The sequence below is a fragment of the Peromyscus eremicus genome, chromosome 5 (genome assembly GCF_949786415.1).
Source record: "Peromyscus eremicus chromosome 5, PerEre_H2_v1, whole genome shotgun sequence".
NCBI lineage: Eukaryota > Metazoa > Chordata > Mammalia > Rodentia > Cricetidae > Peromyscus > Peromyscus eremicus.
Window position 1 is genome coordinate 50,562,894 of NC_081420.1, and position 18,412 is coordinate 50,581,305.

Below are 18,412 nucleotides of genomic sequence, written 5' to 3' on the forward strand. Positions count from 1 at the left end.
GTTGCATAATTTCACATAGGGCTATTGGAAAACTATAATAATTAAAAAGAGGGTTTGGAGAAAAGAGCATATATTCTCATGATTGTAACAACACATGCTTCTTGTCCTCTAACATAACTACTAAGAAGCAGTTTTGCACTTCCTGACTTCTGCCCTTGATCTGTTCATCTTGTTTCTGGACACTGTATAGAATTTCCAATCAGGTAGTTTCAACAACAGAATATAGACATATGGGCAAAGGAATGGGTGACAAAGATTGAGCCACAATCCTACAGTGAATGAGAAGGACCTAATTAAAAGCTTTAAGACACAGCCATACTACCTGGAGCACTCTGCTCATCCACTGAAAACTGTCTTCCTCTGTGGAGTCCGGCCTCTGCTCAGCCACAATCACTATCCTTTCATCATGAAGGACAGTCACGGAGAACACAGCTATCCTGCAGGAACAGAGGGAACCTGTGGTGAGCAAAGGAGAAAGACCTGCTTCCAAGGACTCCTGTGCCAGTAAGAACTTTGTAATCAAGATTAATTACATAAATCTCAGGATTCCTTCACAGATGCAGACTAGTCCCAGACTGCTACACGTGAGCTACTGTGAGAAAAGCATGGGAGTGAGGGGAAACAATGCACAACTAACACTAGGAGGCTGTTTGCCATCTCTTTAAGGTTTTGGGGTAAGATTACTATGCAGTCAAAAACAGCTACAAATGCAGCCCAACAGAAAATAGCAAACAAACTTACAATCTTGTGACTTTTTCTATGTATAATTTTATAGCAGGGGGTAACTTCAATTGTGTAGTTGTCCAAAGGCTGGCTATGACTAGAGAATGAATTTATGTATGATCAGCAGAATGCCCAGTATTCGGAGACCTGTATCAGTCTTTCTTGAGCTGGGAACTGTAAAGTAGTCCTTTCCTTAGCAGCAGAAAGTTTGTTTGCAACTTCTGTGCTCAAATTTGCCTGCTTTGTATGGTCAACATATAAATGCAACCACTGAAGACTTCCATAACATACCTACCCTTTCAAAAATAGATTCAGTGTTGTGGAATATTTGTTTACACTGTAAAAATGTGTCTCTGCCTAAGATGCCTTCTGATTGGTTTAATAAAGAGCTAAATGCCCAATAGCTAAGCAGGAGAGATAGGACATCAGGGCAGAGAGAGGAAACTTGAGATGTATCTAGGCACAGATGTGGAGCCAGCCAGATGTGGAAAAAGTTGGACACACAGAATGGAAGAGAAGTAAAAGCCATGTGGTAGAATGTAAATTAATAAAAATATGGGTTAATTTAAGTTCTAAGAGCTGGTTAAAAACAAGCCTAAGCTAAAGGCCAAGCTTTCATAATTAATCATTAGTCTCCACATCAATGGAAGCTGGCTGGCGGGGCAGAGAAAGACTCGTTACATATGATGCCCAGTGTGAGGGCACATATTTCCACATAGGACCAAAGAAAGCTTTTAAAAAAAGTTTCAAACATGCACACACAGAGCCAGACAAGGCTTCTTAGTACCACAGTCTCTCAGGCAGGCCGAGGTATACAGAGATGCAGCTCCCTGCTGCTGCTTGCAGTTTTGAGCCAGCCAGCACCATTGTGTAGAGCCATGTGTGGCAGGTTTAAGGCGTGGCTAACATGGTCAGAGAAGGATGCAGGTGTGTAATAAAGCAGTCCAGACTGAGAAAATCTTTAAACAAATAAAGTTAAAAAAATGGGTATAGACAAGTCATAGGAAAAAAATAGTTTAAAAATAATAAAATCTTTAAAGAGAGAGCAAAGTAATATATTTTTAAAGTCATGTAAAGACGGGAAATACACAAGGTGTCCGGATCTGGTATGGTGTTTTGTTGACTTTGAATTTTTAAATGCTAATGTAAAAAAAAATAGCTGCTAAGAGACATTGGATTATGGAAAATGGTAAATAAACCAACCTATATATCTTAAGAATGTCTTAACTTCAAAATGGAAGTCAGAAAATATGTTGGGTTTAGGGGAGAGGTTATGCCTTTGTTTCCATAGGAAGCAACAAGTTAATTTTTCTCTTCAAAATTAATGAAGATCAGATTTGATTGGGGGAGACCTCCTGATAATCTTGACTATAGATATGAAAAAAAAAAAAGAACAAGAAAGACTAGAGGACAGATGACTTATATGCTGATCCCTCTACTATGAAAACAGCTCTGAGATTGGATGAGACATGATAAATCTTGTTGGCTACAGAGACCTCATGAATTATTATTATATGCATGCTATACTTTAATAAGGCATGGATAGAGGTTTGGTTATACAGTCCAAACAAACTCACAAAGTTAACAGATGCCTTTTACACACTCAAACATAAAACAAAAAAAATCATCTTTAATTGACTTGTGCATACTGCACATTTTATACTTCTGTTAATGCAGTTATACACATTACCTTTAAAAGTTTATGTGTTTTCAGAAAAAAAGGACCAGATACCAATAAAGACAAATAGCCCAGGTAATCCAGCCTCTCAGAATGTCTCTGTTGCAGTTTCCTCAAAATTCTGCATCCAGAACAACTTCAAAGCTGTTAGCTGAGATGGTCTGGCCTCACAGATTATCCAGCCAAGACTTCAGATAAGCTTTACACTTTCCCATCACACAGAGACTAAACAAAAAATAATACAACTAGGTCTCCCAGGTCTTGATCATTATCTCAATTTTCTCAGGGTATCCCAAAGATGCTGGTGCCCTAGACAATAGGAAACAACCTAGTGAACATGATGACCACTTTCCCAAGAGGTGGGGATGGATGGTGTTTTGTCCTTCAGTGGATTATGGATGTTTGTCATCACTTAGGGGCATTGGTTATAAGTTGTTATTGGTCATGATCAAGGAGGAAACTAAACAAAAGAAATTAGATTCAGGGATCTCATTCTGAAAAGAAATAGAGAGGATATAGAAATGATAGGATTAAAGGGTAGATTATTGAATCTACTTTCAAACTAAAAATATGCAACTACTAGTCTCAAATATTTTACATTGGTATGGATTTTTGTATATTGATACAAATTTAAGGTTATTTTTCTTATACTGTATATATGTTTCTACTCTTATTAAAGGTATTGTACCTTCACAACTCATTTAAAATTTTAATGCATAATTAAATAATACAGATTAGTAGTTAGTCATCTATTATAATCAAACTTGTAGTCATGTTAGGTATGTTTTCAAGGTTAAGCAGAAGTATATTTTAGATTGGTGGTCTTCAAACACTTCAGAGATCTACAAAATATGTCACTTAAGATGTTTTAATAACATAAGGCTTTTCATGAAAGTAAGACATGTCTGCTCCTGGGAGCACCAATTTACTTCAAAAACAAAACAAAACAAAACAAAACAGTGGGCATTGAAGAAACTCTATATGAGGTTGCTTTTAATGTGGCAAAGCTAGTCATTTGGGTAAGAATCTGCCTTTGCCTCGACTGCTGAAAGTATGCTGTCCAAATTGGACAAGCAGGGCACAAAAAAGGTGACTGCTGAACTTTTTCAAGACAAAGTAGGACAGTCCTTTGAAATTCCTGCTTCACAGAAAAGTCTATCAGATATTCCATGCCTGTAGGCTGAAGATAGATGCCCCAAAGTTGCAGAAGAACCTTGGGGTGGCTGTCCAGTCAGCCAGATGTCTTTGTCATTTCTATAGTTTTGGAAGTTGCTTGCTCTGCACTTCCTGTTTATTCAAGTATGTATTTGCTGGTTTTGTGTGTCAACTTGACAAAAGCTAGAGTCATCAGAGAGGAAGGAGCCTCATTTGAGGAAATGTCTCGATGATCTCCAGCTGTAAGGTATTTTATCATTTAGTGATCACTGAGGGAGGGTCCAGCCCATGGGGGTGGTGCCATCCCTGGGCTGGTGGTCCTGGCTTCTATAAGAAAGCAGGCTGAGTGGGCTAGGGGAAGCAAATCAGTAAACAGCACCCCTCCATGGCCTCTGCATTAGTTCCTGCCTCCAGGATCCTGCCCTGTTTGCTGGTTTTGTGTGACAAATGCTAGAGTCATCAGAGAGGAAGGAGCCTCATTTGAGGAAATGTCTAAATCAGGTATTGTCTAAATAAAAAGGAAGGGTTTTTAACTCTAACATGGTAAAACTATGTACAACAAGAACAATTATCAGGTAAGAATTACATTTACAGCCAGGCAATGGTGGCACATGACAAAATCCTGTTTCAGTTCCTGTCCTGACTTCCTTCAGTGATGAACAGCAATGCTGAAATGTAAGCCTAATAAACCCTTTCCTCTCCAACTTGCTTTTTGGTCATGGTGTTTCATCATAGCAATAGAAACTCTAAGACAAAGTAAAATTATATCCTTCTTGGGTCTCTGATGGGGGTTGAAGATAGATAGTTATACTGTTTTCTTTGTTACCAACTTCAGAAAAGAAATTGACAAAAGAGATGTAAAGTTTATAATGTTGAGAAACATAAAAGCTTTAAGTTGTTTATCTGAGATGTTTTTAGGTCTAAAAAGGTATTTTTAGAATGGCAATACAAGTTATGATAAAAAATGGTTTAAGTATAAAACTTTGGACTCACCAACATGGAATAGATAATGGAGTAATTTCTCCAAATTTGCCAAATACAAATGGACTGGATATTGAAAATGTAATTCTTTTTTTTTTTTTTTTTTTTGGTTTTTCGAGACAGGGTTTCTCTGTATAGTTTTGGTGCCTGTCCTGGATCTCGCTCTGTAGACTAGGCTGGCCTTGAACTCACAGAGATCCACCTGGCTCTGCCTCCTGAGTGCTGGTATTAAAGGCATGTGCCACCATTGCCTGGCTGTAAATGTAATTCTTACCTGATAATTGTTCTTGTTGTACATAGTTTTACCATGTTAGAGTTAAAAACCCTTCCTTTTTATTTAGACAATACCTGATAACTGCTCTTATTGTTTATAGCTATATTACAGTTAAAACCTTTCCTTTTTATTTAGACAAAAAGGGGGAAATGTTGTGGGATATTTGTACAGTATGTGAAGATGTATTGCTGTGATTCGTGTAATAAAGAGCTGAATGGCCAATAGCTAGGCAGAAGGATTTCTGTGGAGAGAAAGGAAGAGGAAGAGGAATCTAGGTGTGCAAATTAAGCCCAAGAGACACCAATGAGACATAGAGGGAGTCAGACATACAGAATGAAAGAAAGGTAAAAAGCCACATTAAAATATAGACTAATAGAAGTAGGTTAATTTAAGTTATAAGAGCTAGTGGGGCAAGCCTAAGCTAAGGCTGAGCTTTCATATTTAATAAGTCTCTATGTCATTGTTTGTGAGCTGGCGGCCCAAAGAAAAAGCTGAAAAATCAATTCCTGTCTTCCAGTTCCTTTTTCTGCCCCTCAAATGTTTTTTTTCAATTCTTTGAAAATTTCATGTGTGTATACAATGTATCTTGCTCATATCCACCATTCTCCTCTCTCTCCAACTCCCTTCCTTACCCACAACACATCTCTCTCCCAACTTCATTTCATTTTTTTAAAATAATCAACTGAGTCCAATTAGTGCTGCCAATATACACATGGGTATTGGTCAGTCACTGAAGCTAAGGTAATCTGCCAGTGGATACCCCCTCCAAAAAGAAGAATGACCCTGCATCTCTCAGCAGTTAGCCATCAACTGTCAGTAGCTCCTCAGCAAAAGACAGATGGGTTATTTTGAAGTTAAGAAAAGCTGGCAAGGAACAAGCCAAGCTAAGGCCAGGCATTCATAATTAAGAATAAGCCTCCATGTGTGATTTATTTGGGAGCTGGGTGGCAGGCCCCCAAAGACACAAAGAGAAAGAAAAAAAAGTCAACAACACCCTTGCCACATAACAATAAAAATACTAAACACAGAACAAAGAACAAATATTAAATGCTGCAAGGGAAAAAGGCCAAGTAACATACAAAGGCAGATATATTAGAATTACATCTGACCTCTCAATGGAGACTCTAAAAGCCAGAAGGGCCTGGAGAGATGTTTTGAAGACTCTAAGAGACCACAAATGCCAACCCAGACTACCACACCCAGCAAAGTTTTCAATCACCATAGATGGAGAAAACAGGATATTCCAAAATAAAGTCAAATTTAAACAATATCTAGCCTCAAATCCACCCTTCAGAAGGTACTAGAAGGAAAACTCTAACCCAAGGAGGTTAACTACATTTGCAAAAACACAGCAATTTATCTCATATCAGAAAAACCAAAAGTAAGAAAACACATGCGTGCACACGCGCGCGCGCGCACACACACACACACACACACACACACACACACACACACACAAATACACATACACCCCCCCACCACCACCACCACCAAAATAACAGAAATTAACTATCCTTGGTCATTAATGTCTCTCAATATCAATGGACTCAATACCCCAATAAAAAAGACAGACTAACAGAATGATGTGAAAACAGGATCCATCCTTCTGCTACATACAAGAAACATACCTCAACATCAAAGATAGACATTACCTCAGAGTAATGAGATAGAAAAAGATTTCCCAAGCAAATGGAAACAAGCTGGTATAGCCATTCTAATATCTAACAAAATAGATTTCAAACCAACACTAATCAAAATAGATGAAGGACACTTCATTCACAAAGGAAAAATCCAACAAAATGATCTTTCTATTTTTTTTTTTAAGGTTTTTGAAGACAGGGTTTCTCTGTGTAGCCCTGGCTGTCCTTGGACTCACAAAGATCTGCCTCCCAAGTCCTGGGATTAAAGGCATGGGCCACCACCGCCCAGTGATCTTTCAATTCTTAACACCTATGCTCCAAAACCAAGGGAATCCACATTTATAAAAGAAAAACTTGAAAAACTTAAATCACACAAAGACCCTCACACATTGGTAGTGTGAGACTTCAATACCCCACTCTAACCAATGGACAGGTCATCCAGACAAAAACTAAACAGAGAAATAATGGAACTAACAGATGTTATGAACCAAATGGACCTTACAGATTTCTATAGAACATTTCACTCAAACACACACACACACACACACACACACACACACACACACACACACACACACACAAATACCCATTCTTCTAAGCACCTCATGAACATTCTCCAAAACTAATCACATATTTGGTCATAAAGCAATTATCAACAGATAAAAATTTAAAAAAACTTCTGCATCCTATCAGACACCATGGGTTAAAGCTGGATTTCAAAAACAACACAAAAATCTACAAACTCATGGAAACTGAACAACTTTCTACTGAATGACTACTGGGTCAAGGTAGAAACAAAGAAAGAAATTAAAAACTCCCTAGAATTCAATGAAAATGAATGCATAATGTATGGAGCACAATGAAAGCTGCACTTAGAGGAATCAAAGACCGGATGTAAATCTACACACATATGAACACCTGATTTTTGGTAAAGAAGCCAAAAATACACAAAAGAAAAAAAGAAAGCATCTTCAACAAATGGTGCTGGTTAAATTGGATATCTGCATGTAGAAAATACAAATAGATACATATCTATAACCCTACACAAAAACTCAAGTCCAAGTAGATCGAAGACCTCAACATAAATCAGATACACTGAATTTGATTGAAGACAAAGTGGGGAACAGCCTTGAACACACTGGCACAGGAGACAGCTTCCTGAAAAGAACACCAATGGCACAGGCACTAAGATAAACAATTAATAAATACATGGGACCTCATAAAACTGAAAAGCTTCTATAAAGCAAAGGACACTATCAATAGAGCAAAATCACAGCTTACAGAATGGGAAAATGCTGTGGGATGTCTTTCTGTATGCTGTGAATATATGTTGCTCTGACTGGTTGATAAATAAAGCTGCATTGGCCTATGGCAGGGCAGGATAGAGCCAGGTGGGAAAATCCAAGAGAGATAATGAAAGGAGAAAGGAAAGTCAGCAGACACTGCTAGCTGCCACCAGGAGAAGAAAGATATAAAAGTATCAGTAAGCCACAAGCCATGTGGCAAAGTATAGATTTATAGAAATGGGCTAATTTAAGATGTAAGCGCTAGCGAGAAGCCTGAACCATTAAGCCATATAGTTTGAAAATAATATAAGCCTCTGTGTGTTTACTTGGGTCTGAGCAGATGCAGGACCTGGCAGGACACAGGAAAATCTCCTACTACAGGAAAAGATTTTCACCACTCCACATCCAACAGGAGGCTAATATCCAAAATATATAAAGAACTCAAAAATAAGATGTCAATAAACCAAATAATCCAATTGAAAAATGGGGTACATATCTAAACAGAGAATTCTCAACAGAGGAATCTCAAATGGCCGAGAAACACTTAAAGAAATGTTCAACATAATTAGCCATCAGGGAAATGCAAATCAAAATGACTTTGAGATTTTATCTTATACCTGTCAGAATGGCTAAAATCAAAAATACAAGTGACAGCTCATGCTGGTGAGGATATGGAGCAAGGGGAACACTCCTTCATTGCTAGTGGGAGTGCAAATTTGTACAGCCACTATGGAAATCAAAATGGCAGTTCCTTAGAAAATTGGAAACCGATCTACTGCAAGACACAGCTATACCACTCTTGGGTATATATCCAAAGGATGCTCCATCCCATCTCAAGGACACTTGCTCAATTATGTTCATAGTAGCTTTATTCATAATAGCCAGAAACTGGAAACAATCTAGATGCCCCTCAACTGAATAATAGATAAAGAAAATGTATATTTACACAATGGAATATTACTCATCTGTTAAAAGAAAATGACATCAGGAAATTTGAAGGCAAATGGATGGAACTAGAAAAAATTCATCCTGAGTGAGGTAACCTAGGCCCAGAAAGATAAACATGGTATGTACTCACTCATCACGGGACATTAGCAATTAAGTAAAGATTACTCATGCTACAATCTACAGACCCAGAGAGGCTAAATAACAAGAAGGGCTCAAGTGAGAGAAGCATGCATCTCCCTGGAAGGGGAAATAGAATAGGTTTTTCCAGTGGACTGGGGGTGAGGAATGGGAACAGGAGGGATCAGGTGGGGGTGGGGTGGGGAATGAGTAATGGAAAAGAAGACTGGAATTGGGGGGCTATGGGGGGACTCTGTGTGGAAACCCAGTGCAGTGGAAACTCCCTGTAATCTTTGAGAATGACCCTGTAGCTAGAGTTTTCTTGCCTGGCCCATGGTCAGGGCAAATCTCTCTCACCTGCCAGTCCCACAGCTGCTCAAACCCGACCAAGTAAACACAGAGACATATTGGTTACAAACTGTATGGCCGTGGCAGGCTTCTTGCTAACTGTTCTTACAGCTTAAATTAATCCATTTCCATTAATCTATACCTTGCCACATGGCTCGTGGCTTACCGGCATCTTCACATGATGCTGCTTGTCCTGGCGGTGGCTGGCAGTGTCTCTCTGACTCAGCCTTCCACTTCCCAGCTTTATTCTCCTCCTTGTCCCGCCTACACTTCCTGCCTAGCCAATGGCCAATCAGTGTTTTATTTATTGACTAATCAGCAACACATTTGCCATACAGAACATCCCACAGCATGACCCTGGTGAAGGCTCCTAGCAATGGGGGATATGGAGCCTGAACTAGCCATTTTCTATAACCAGGATACCATTCCAGTCACAAAACCTTCAACCTATGATCTGTCCTCCCTCCAAATTGTGCTAGGATAATGTTGGCAAAAAATCTGTGGGAGTGGCCAACTAATGACTGGCCCAACTCGAGGCCCTTGCCACAAGAGGAAGCCCATGTCTGACACTGCCTGGATGGTCAGGAACCAGAGGCTGAACAAACAGCCTAGAGACCCAGAATAGAACCAAATACAACTGGTGAAAAAATTCGATGAAATAATTACTAATGATATTCTACTATAGTTAAGAGATTGGTAACTAGTCCAATTGTCGTTAGAAAAGTGTCATCTAGCAACTGATGGGAGCAGATGCAGAGAGCCACAGCCAAACACTAGGCAGAGCCAGGGGAACCCTGCAGAAGGGGCAGGGGGTGGGGACTGCAGAAGCCAGAGGAACCAGGACACCATGAGAACACAGCCAACAGAATCAATTAAGCAGGGCTCATAGGGGCTCACAGAGACTGATGCAACAATCATGGACCCTTTATGCGTCTGAGCTAGGTCCTCTGCATATACCTTATGGTTGTGTAGCTTGGTGTTCTTGTGGGACTCCCAATAGTAGGAGTGGCAGATGTCTCTGACTCTTTTCCCTCTCTCTTTTGAAGAAAAAAAAAAAAGCAGCAACAAAGCCAATAAGCAGCACTCCTCCATGGCCTCTGTATCAGATCCTGCCCCCAGGTTCTTGCTCTGAGTAATTGTCCTGACTTCCATTAATGATAAATAGTAATGTGAAAGAGTAAGCCAATTAAACTCTTTCCTCTCCAAGTTGCTTTACATCATGGTGTTTCATCACAGCAATAGTAACTCTAATGAGGAAACCAACACCACTAAAAATAAGTATTTAATTAGCAGACAAGTACCACTAACCTTCCTCTGTAGACAAACTTCATGGGTTCTACAGCCAAGGCTGTGGCTACGATGTCATCGGCATTGTGTCTTCGTCCACTGACTACCATCAGACCATCCATCTTACCCACCACAAAGACAAGGCCCCCAGGACCAACAAATCCCAGCAAACCTGTCCTTATGAATGGGTATTCACTGATTGGAGCCCCAGAGCTCGTCATGGGAAATACCTAGGGAAACAAGGCTGTAATTAGGTCAACTCAAAGGGTTAGCAGGGTCTATAGTCTCACTACTTCTCTAGAGAGAGATCACATTTACTTCCCTACCTCTAATAACTCTGCAGCATGAGGTCATGGTGACTCTGTTTGACAGTCTATGAACATGGTGTGTTGTTTAATCTTTGTCATCAATTAGACTGGATTTTGAATCACCTAGGAGACACAACTCTGGTCATACCAGAGAGCTTTACCTGAGGGAAGACCCAGTCTGAATGTGGGTGATATGCTCCATGAGCTAAGGATTAGACTAAATACAAAGGAAGCTAACCACTGACATTTATCTCTTGGTGCTTCCTGACCTTAGGTGTAATTGGATAAACTATCTCACATTCCTGCCACCATGGCTTCCCCACCATGATGGATTGTACTCTCAAACTATAACCAAAATAAACTCTCCCCGCTTAAGTAGCTTTTGTCAGGTAGTTATAGGCAGGTCAAAAGTAACTAATGTACAATGATACACATTTTTCTCTTGTGTTCCCTATAGGCTCAGCAAAGTTCTGTTGCTTCTGCATGTCTGGGTGATGTGCAAGGGCTACAGGAATCTCCTCTCACAGGCTGAGTCTCCAGACAGGCAGCACCATAAATTATTGCACTATGCTTAAAATACCAGGTGTAAGTGATTAATGGAGACTTGAGGTACATTTTTAAATAACATATATTGGCAGTAACTGATTCCTATTCACTAAAATGTTACTTTTCCTTATTAAAAACATGCTGAAAAGGAAAATGTAAAGGGAGCACAGCTAGTCCAAAATACAAATCTTGTTTCCTTCAACTTTGAAGATAATCACATAGAAAAGGAAAGTTCTACTTAGATCACTCAGCTCCAGTTCCAAGGTTTTTAGAGATCTGAGTTCATATTCACATGTATGCTTACTCTGAGATCAATGTAGAACAGAATGGATAATCTGTTCTACTCATGAATCAGTGAAATAGTGTGTCAATCCTAAGGCTAGATACCATATGAGAAAAAGAAGAAAGCTCTAAGAATACCGTGATACAGTACAAGACACCTGAACCTGTGGACTTATCTCCTTTCATGTCTCTGTTTACTGTGTTCATCACCTACATAAAGCAGGTTATCTATGTACACCAGTCACACATGTGTATACCACACATTTTACATATATCCCACATGTATAACACATGTACAACACATATCAACACATATGTACAACACATATCGACACACTATATGTATATCTATATCCATGATCTGTCACCACATACCTTACATATTCACTGTACCAATGAAATCATTATTTAATGTGCACATTTGTTCAGATTCTCTTGAGTTCACACCTAGCCAAGTCTAGTCTATGCTACAAGATTGTGCAGAATGGCCAGCTGACTTCCTGAGTGAGGACATTTACCTACACACCTATGTACACATTCTCCTATCACATATGTGTTTTTCATCACTCATCTGTAGCTGAGAAAAACAACTAATGAAAACCTCATTTCCTGGACACTGGTTAAAAGGTCAGAATAATGCTGATAACTCAATTATCAAAAACAAAAATAGAGTATGAAAAAAGCCACCAGTTTAACTACTATGGATGCTCTTTTGTGAAATCATTATCTTAGTAGGTTTCTAGTCTGTTTCTGAACACCTGGCAAAGCTGTTAGAGGCCAGAGTCAGGGAAAGAGCTGAAGGAAGGAATTTCTCCATCAACCTACCTCAAAGGTGTTCTTGGTCATGCCGGAGAGACCATAATATGAGGTTCCTGTGGCAACTGCACAGACACAGAGCTCCCCAATTTCATCTGTCCTGCATAGCTGAGGAATCCCATCTGGTTTCACTGAACACATGATGGCTAAAGGAAACAAAAAAAATCACAAGGGGAGTATGAGCAAGGAGGAGGAAATTAATAAATCCATGAATACCAATGGAGGCACAAATGAACAGAAATACCACCTTGAATAAAATTCCAATAATGTCCAGGTGCTCATTTTCTCTAAGAGTTGTAACTTTTCATGTTGGAGAAAAATGTCAGATTTCATTATTATATCAATCATTTCAATTACTTTCAATTCAATATGAAAATCATATTTAAAGTATTTAAAGAGAGAAACACTGTATCATTTACATATGACAAGATACTTAGGGATGTGTCAGTCTTTCACTACACATGTACCAGAAGAACAGGTCAAAGTTCCAAAGCACATTTTCAGTCCTGCAAATGAACCAGCACAGGTATCTGCTCTCAAGTCATCCAGAGCTTCTCTAAGTTGAAAGAGAATATATAGCCTTCAGTATCCTACACAAATCTTACACTTTGGTTTAAATTACCTGTTGCACATAATCCTTCAGAGAATACCACTTAAAGGTTTTGGCATTCAGTGTGGGTGTGTGTGTATTCATGCACACTCATATGTCAAGGCGAGAAGAAGTGTCTTGTGTCTTCTCTGTTCACTCTTCCACCTTATTTTCTTTTGAAACAGGGTCTCTCAATGAACCTGAAGCCCATCACTTCAGCTATGTTATCTGGCCAGTAAGCTCCATTGGGTTTACTTGTTCGTACTTTCAACATCTTATAGCATCAGGATTACACTCCTGTGGCAGATTTTTAAAGGAGTGCTGGGGATCCAAAGTCTGATCATCATGCTTGCACAGTAAGCACTTTGCCAACTGAGCTCTCGCCATCCAGCCTTTTAAGCACACATTTAATGATGTTAAGTTCTCATTAATCTGACTCACACATTTACTTGATAACTTATGTGACTGCAGCATCCTACCTACCACCACTACAAACCATAAGCCTGACTAGGGAGCTAGAGGCCTAGTGTCTTAGACAATTTGACATTAATAGCCAGTGACAGTTGAGTGTTTAGAAATTCTATAACCTCCAGAGGCTGGCATTACATCTAAGGAACAGAATCAACAGAAACACGAAAAGTTAAACTCACTCACAATAAGAAAAATATACATCCAAACTACACCAAAAAAGCAGAGTCTTGTAGCAAGTGGATTCAAGGTCAGCCTAGTGAGGTTAGTAAGACCTTGCCTAAAATAAAATGTACAGGAAAGGGTCAGACATAGTGGCATAGGCAATGCCAGCACTCAAGTGGCAGAGGCTGGCAAATCTTTGCAAGTTCAAAGCCAGCTTAGTCTACATAGAGTTCCAGGACAGCAGGGTTATGTAGAGAGACCTTGTCTACCTGAAGAAACAAAACACCAAAATGTATAAGAAAGGCTGGGGAGGCAGCAGGCAGCTCAATGGTAAAATACTTGCCTAACGTATGCAGGTGTGGGTTTAATTTCCAGTAGCAGAAAACATAATCAACAAAACCAAAAGTAGACCAAAATGTCTTCACTTATCAACTAGAAAACAACAAGAATTCTGATGGGAAAGGCAGAGAGAAAGTGGGATTAACCATTACTGCCAGGAGTATGAATTCTTACAGGCTTTCTGGAAACTATTGACTATAATCAAAATGAGGTGGGCATGCTGTCCTTGAAACAGACACAGACCTACAACTAAGATTAAGCCAGTCAAAATCCTAGCATAGATAGGAAAAGAGGCTTATAAAGGTCTACCCTAGCTGAAGCTACTGACAACTGATGGCTGATTCAGGTGGAAGAGTAAGTTTTTCTTCAAGAATGCAGTCCCTGAAAGGCTGCTCATGATGACCCTATACCCATGTACATACAGGCAGCACTAAGTGGACTTAGTGGGTTTAAAAAAAGAGGCACTTGGAAAGATGGCTCAGTATTAAGGGCACGAGCTACTCTTGCAGATGACCCAGGTTTGATTCCCTGTACCCACATGGTGGTTCACAACCATCTGTAACTACAACCTCAAGGGATCCAACACCCACTTCCAGCTTCCCTGAGCACCAGACACATGGTACATAGACACATATGCAGGCAAAACACTTATACACATACAAAAATTTAAAGAGAGAGAGCACATAAAGCTGGAGGTGAACTGAGTTCATAGGGAAAGAATTGCAGAGGAAGAAATGGGGGTAGATTGGATCAAAACAGCTATATATATGTGAAATTCTTAAATAATAAAAAAGAAACACTTCACTTCTGAGAATTTTTTTTCACTATACTCCCACACCCTTGTAGAATGAAGTTCAGATGTGGTCATTCACATCAGAATGCAGCAAAGAGTACAACTCCCCCAACTGTGGAAAGCATATATTATTGTGCATTCAAACTGTGCAATATTGTACATCATGGAAAGATGCAAGTTCTTTATGTACTAACAAATGAACATAAGACACAAAACATGGTGTACTATATCCTATCATTGTGTTTAAAAAGCCTAATCTAAGAAAGACAATATATAAGTAGACATGGATGTGGGGTATGTTTCTTTGATATGATACTATACTATGGAGTATTTCTGAATAGAAATTTCTGAAAAGGAAAAAAAAAAGAAATTTCTGAAAAGAAACCTGTGATGCTATAGGTGACTTGAAAAACAAAGATTTTCATTGTATGTCACCTGAATCTTTTGATGCCTCTAGCATGAGAATCTATTTGCTTAAAGACTAGTTTGCTTGGCACTGTAAAATAAAGCAACAGAGTTAGGTGATCTGGCTAATCCTGGACAGCCTGAATTTGGAGTTTAGAGACCTAAGTTGCTCTGACTCTAAAAGAGCTTTCATGACAGCAGGTGGAATGGAAACAGTTAGAGAGCTATAGAGAATTAGGAGCACAAGAGACATGCTTTATTTCTGTTATGCTTTGAACTAGGCAAGCAGAAAGACCACTTGATTGTGATAGACAGACAGTGTAAAAAATCCATCTCTCTGTGATTCCATGAGGGCAGTGTGGCCTTTTACCCACCAAGATTTGTCCCAGTACTCAGATCCCATCCAAGATACCATGAGAAGCTAATTGGCTATATATTGTTATGTAGTATAACTAGACATAGAACAATGAGTGCTGTTCATATATGGACTTGCCACTCTATTGTATGAAGGAACATGGAGCAACTTAAAAGAAGGAGGCCTAGATTCTTCAGAACAACTCTAATTGAGAAAGAAATGTGGCTCCATGCTGGAAGACAGAAATTGAGGACAAATATGCTGATATGTGTGGCCTTGTGAGACAGGAATCAGGAACAACATTCGACCAATAAGAATGTGAGCTGTAGACTTGTAGACTTGTATGTGGCTCAGAAGCACCAAAGCAGTTATATGAGGGTCTGGAGGGGCTAGAGGGGCTAGGGAGAAAGGTTGGGGTATGACACAGCAGTGTCTCTTCAATCAAGTGATTCCCTATACTGCTTTCACGCTAAACAGTATATATAACAAAACTCTTATTCCTCAGGTTTCATACATACTGCTCAACGCCTTCCATGAGGCTGAGCTTTGGTGTCTAGCTTGGGCTGAGGCATCAGTTAGGATGATTGAAGAGGAGGTCTGGGCTGCAAAAAAGGAAGCATCTCAGGACCAGTGTCTGGGTACAGAGTCAGTCCGTAATGTCTTCCTGGAGAAAAGGGTTCCAGAGGAGAGATGTCCTTCACCAGCCTTATGAATATTTTTGGTTTCTTTTTCTTGGGAGAGAGAACATTGCTTTTGGTGTTTAAAGATTGACCAGAAATGTCTTAATATTAGGAGTTTCAGTGTTGAACCTGAGATGCCATATAAAGGGAAATGAGATGGACAGTAAGAGAAGATGCTAACCTGTGTTCAAAAAGCATATACCAATTGTAGAGTCAGAAGGCCATGCTAGGACTGCCTATTTCATATACGTGCTGGTTGGTTTTATGCCAACTTGACATAAACCACAGTCATCTGAAAGGAAGGAACCTCAATTAAGGAGATGACTCAGTAAGATTCAATTGTAGGCAAGTCAGCAGGGCATTTTCTTAATCATTGATTGATGTGGAAGGGCCCAGCCCATTATGGGTAGGGCAACCTTAGGCTTATGGTCCTGGTTTCTATAAGAAAGCAGATTGAGCAAGCCTAAGGGAGCAAGCCAATATACAGCACTTCTCCATAGCCTCTCTGCATCAGTTCCTGCTTCCAAGTTCCTACCCTGTTTGAGTTCCTGCCTTGGCTTCCCTAAATGGAATGTAACCCAGAATAGATAAACCAAATAATACCTTTTATTCCCAAGCTGTTTATAGTTGTATTCTATCACAACAATAAACATTCAAACTAAGACAACACCCCAGGGCTGTACTCACCTCCAGGCATGACAAGGCCAACATCTTGCACTGTGAGCACAGATAGCTTCTCCTCTGAATCCACACGGATCACACCATAGGTCAGCCCATGCATAGATAGCACACCTCGCCCTGGTGGCTGGTTGCTGTCATCTGTGGGCCTAAAAGGATAGTTTTAGTTGAGTATATGCAAGCAAAGAAACCATTCTGTCTTTAGATGTGCACATCTTCACATATACATGTAATACCTATAGCCAGGTATGGGTAGGGAATCTTCTGGAGAGGAAGCTGGCTACCATCTGTACCAGCACTGAGTAGCACTTGCCTCCTGTTTATGCAGTGTTAGCTCTACCCAAGAGTTGACCCCAGAGTTCTCAGGCTAAGTAAAAATGCCTTAGAATGTGAAGACAGCACTAGATCCTATACTCTCCCAACACTCCCTCAGGACACTGGTCATAATAAATAAATCTACTGATTCATGATGCCCTTTCTGCTCTCTGAGGTCTGGTTTCCAAGTCTTGCAAATGGTGAACAAGAGAGAGCAACAAGGGGGCTGGAGAGATGGCTCAGAGGTTAAGAGCACTGCTTGCTCTTCCAAAGATCCTGAGTTCAATTCCCAGCAACCACATGGTGGCTCACAACCATCTGTAGTGAAATCTGGTGCCCTCTTCTGGCCTGCAGGGATATGTGCAGACAGAACACTGTATACATAATAAATAAATAAATAAATAAATAAATAAATAAATAAATAAATAAATAAATAAATAGAGAGAGCAACAATCCTAAGAATATTCATAAGCTCAGGGAATAGAAAAGGTGAACATCCTGGTTGTTCAGCCTCAATTCAGATGTATGCTGTTTAAGCTTAAGCTCAATTTCATATGCAATAAAGAATCTAAGTTCTATACTAAGCCATGCTGGGTAGGCCAATTACTTAGATGACAGGTATGCTGTAAAAACACTTTATGGTTTAGGAATGGATTTTAGACAAGGCACAGTTGAAATGATGACCATGTCTTTATGTCCCCTGTTGCCAGCAGGCTCCAAGAGCTGGAAAATCTGTAACTCCCTGGTCTTCAAACACCTCTATCCAAGACCCCAGCTCATACCCACTATGGGGTTTCTCATTGCTTTCTTCCTTCCTCTGTCTGGAACATTACTTCAGTAGACACACATACATACACACTCTTTCTCCAGAGATTTTCTCAATTATGAGACAAGAATTAACCAGCTTAATAAAAATACATCTGCCTACCACTCTCATTTCCAGAGCCTTGAGAATGTGACTATGTGCAAGCCTTCCTCCATCCAACTCTACCATTCCTAAGAACAAGCAGCTGGGTTATTCATTTGAACAGGAGCTAGCAATAAAAACCTTTTGATGAATAACTGTACTAAAGAAAAAGTCCAAGATTATAAACTTCAACAATTAAAGATTCTATCATCACATTTTTAAAAATAATTTTCTTTATTTTTACTATATTTTAGTGATTGTGTGCATGTATGGGGGCATGCATGTGCTATGACCTGCATGTGGAGGACTTTTTCCACTATGTGGATCCC

At 39.7% G+C, this 18,412-nt stretch overlaps 1 protein-coding gene across 4 annotated transcripts in view; it reads right to left on the reverse strand.

The window, feature by feature from the left end:
• Dip2c (disco interacting protein 2 homolog C) overlaps positions 1–18,412 on the reverse strand; it is a 430,083-nt gene that overhangs the window by 73,226 nt on the left and 338,445 nt on the right. For all 4 annotated transcript variants that reach the window (XM_059263427.1, XM_059263426.1, XM_059263425.1 and 1 more), the window contains 4 exons: positions 16,871–17,010; positions 12,399–12,535; positions 10,459–10,667; positions 323–437 (listed from right to left, as the gene is read on the reverse strand). In XM_059263427.1, the coding sequence (XP_059119410.1) occupies positions 323–437; positions 10,459–10,667; positions 12,399–12,535; positions 16,871–17,010 (601 nt within the window). The remainder of the gene's footprint in view (positions 1–322; positions 438–10,458; positions 10,668–12,398; positions 12,536–16,870; positions 17,011–18,412) is intronic.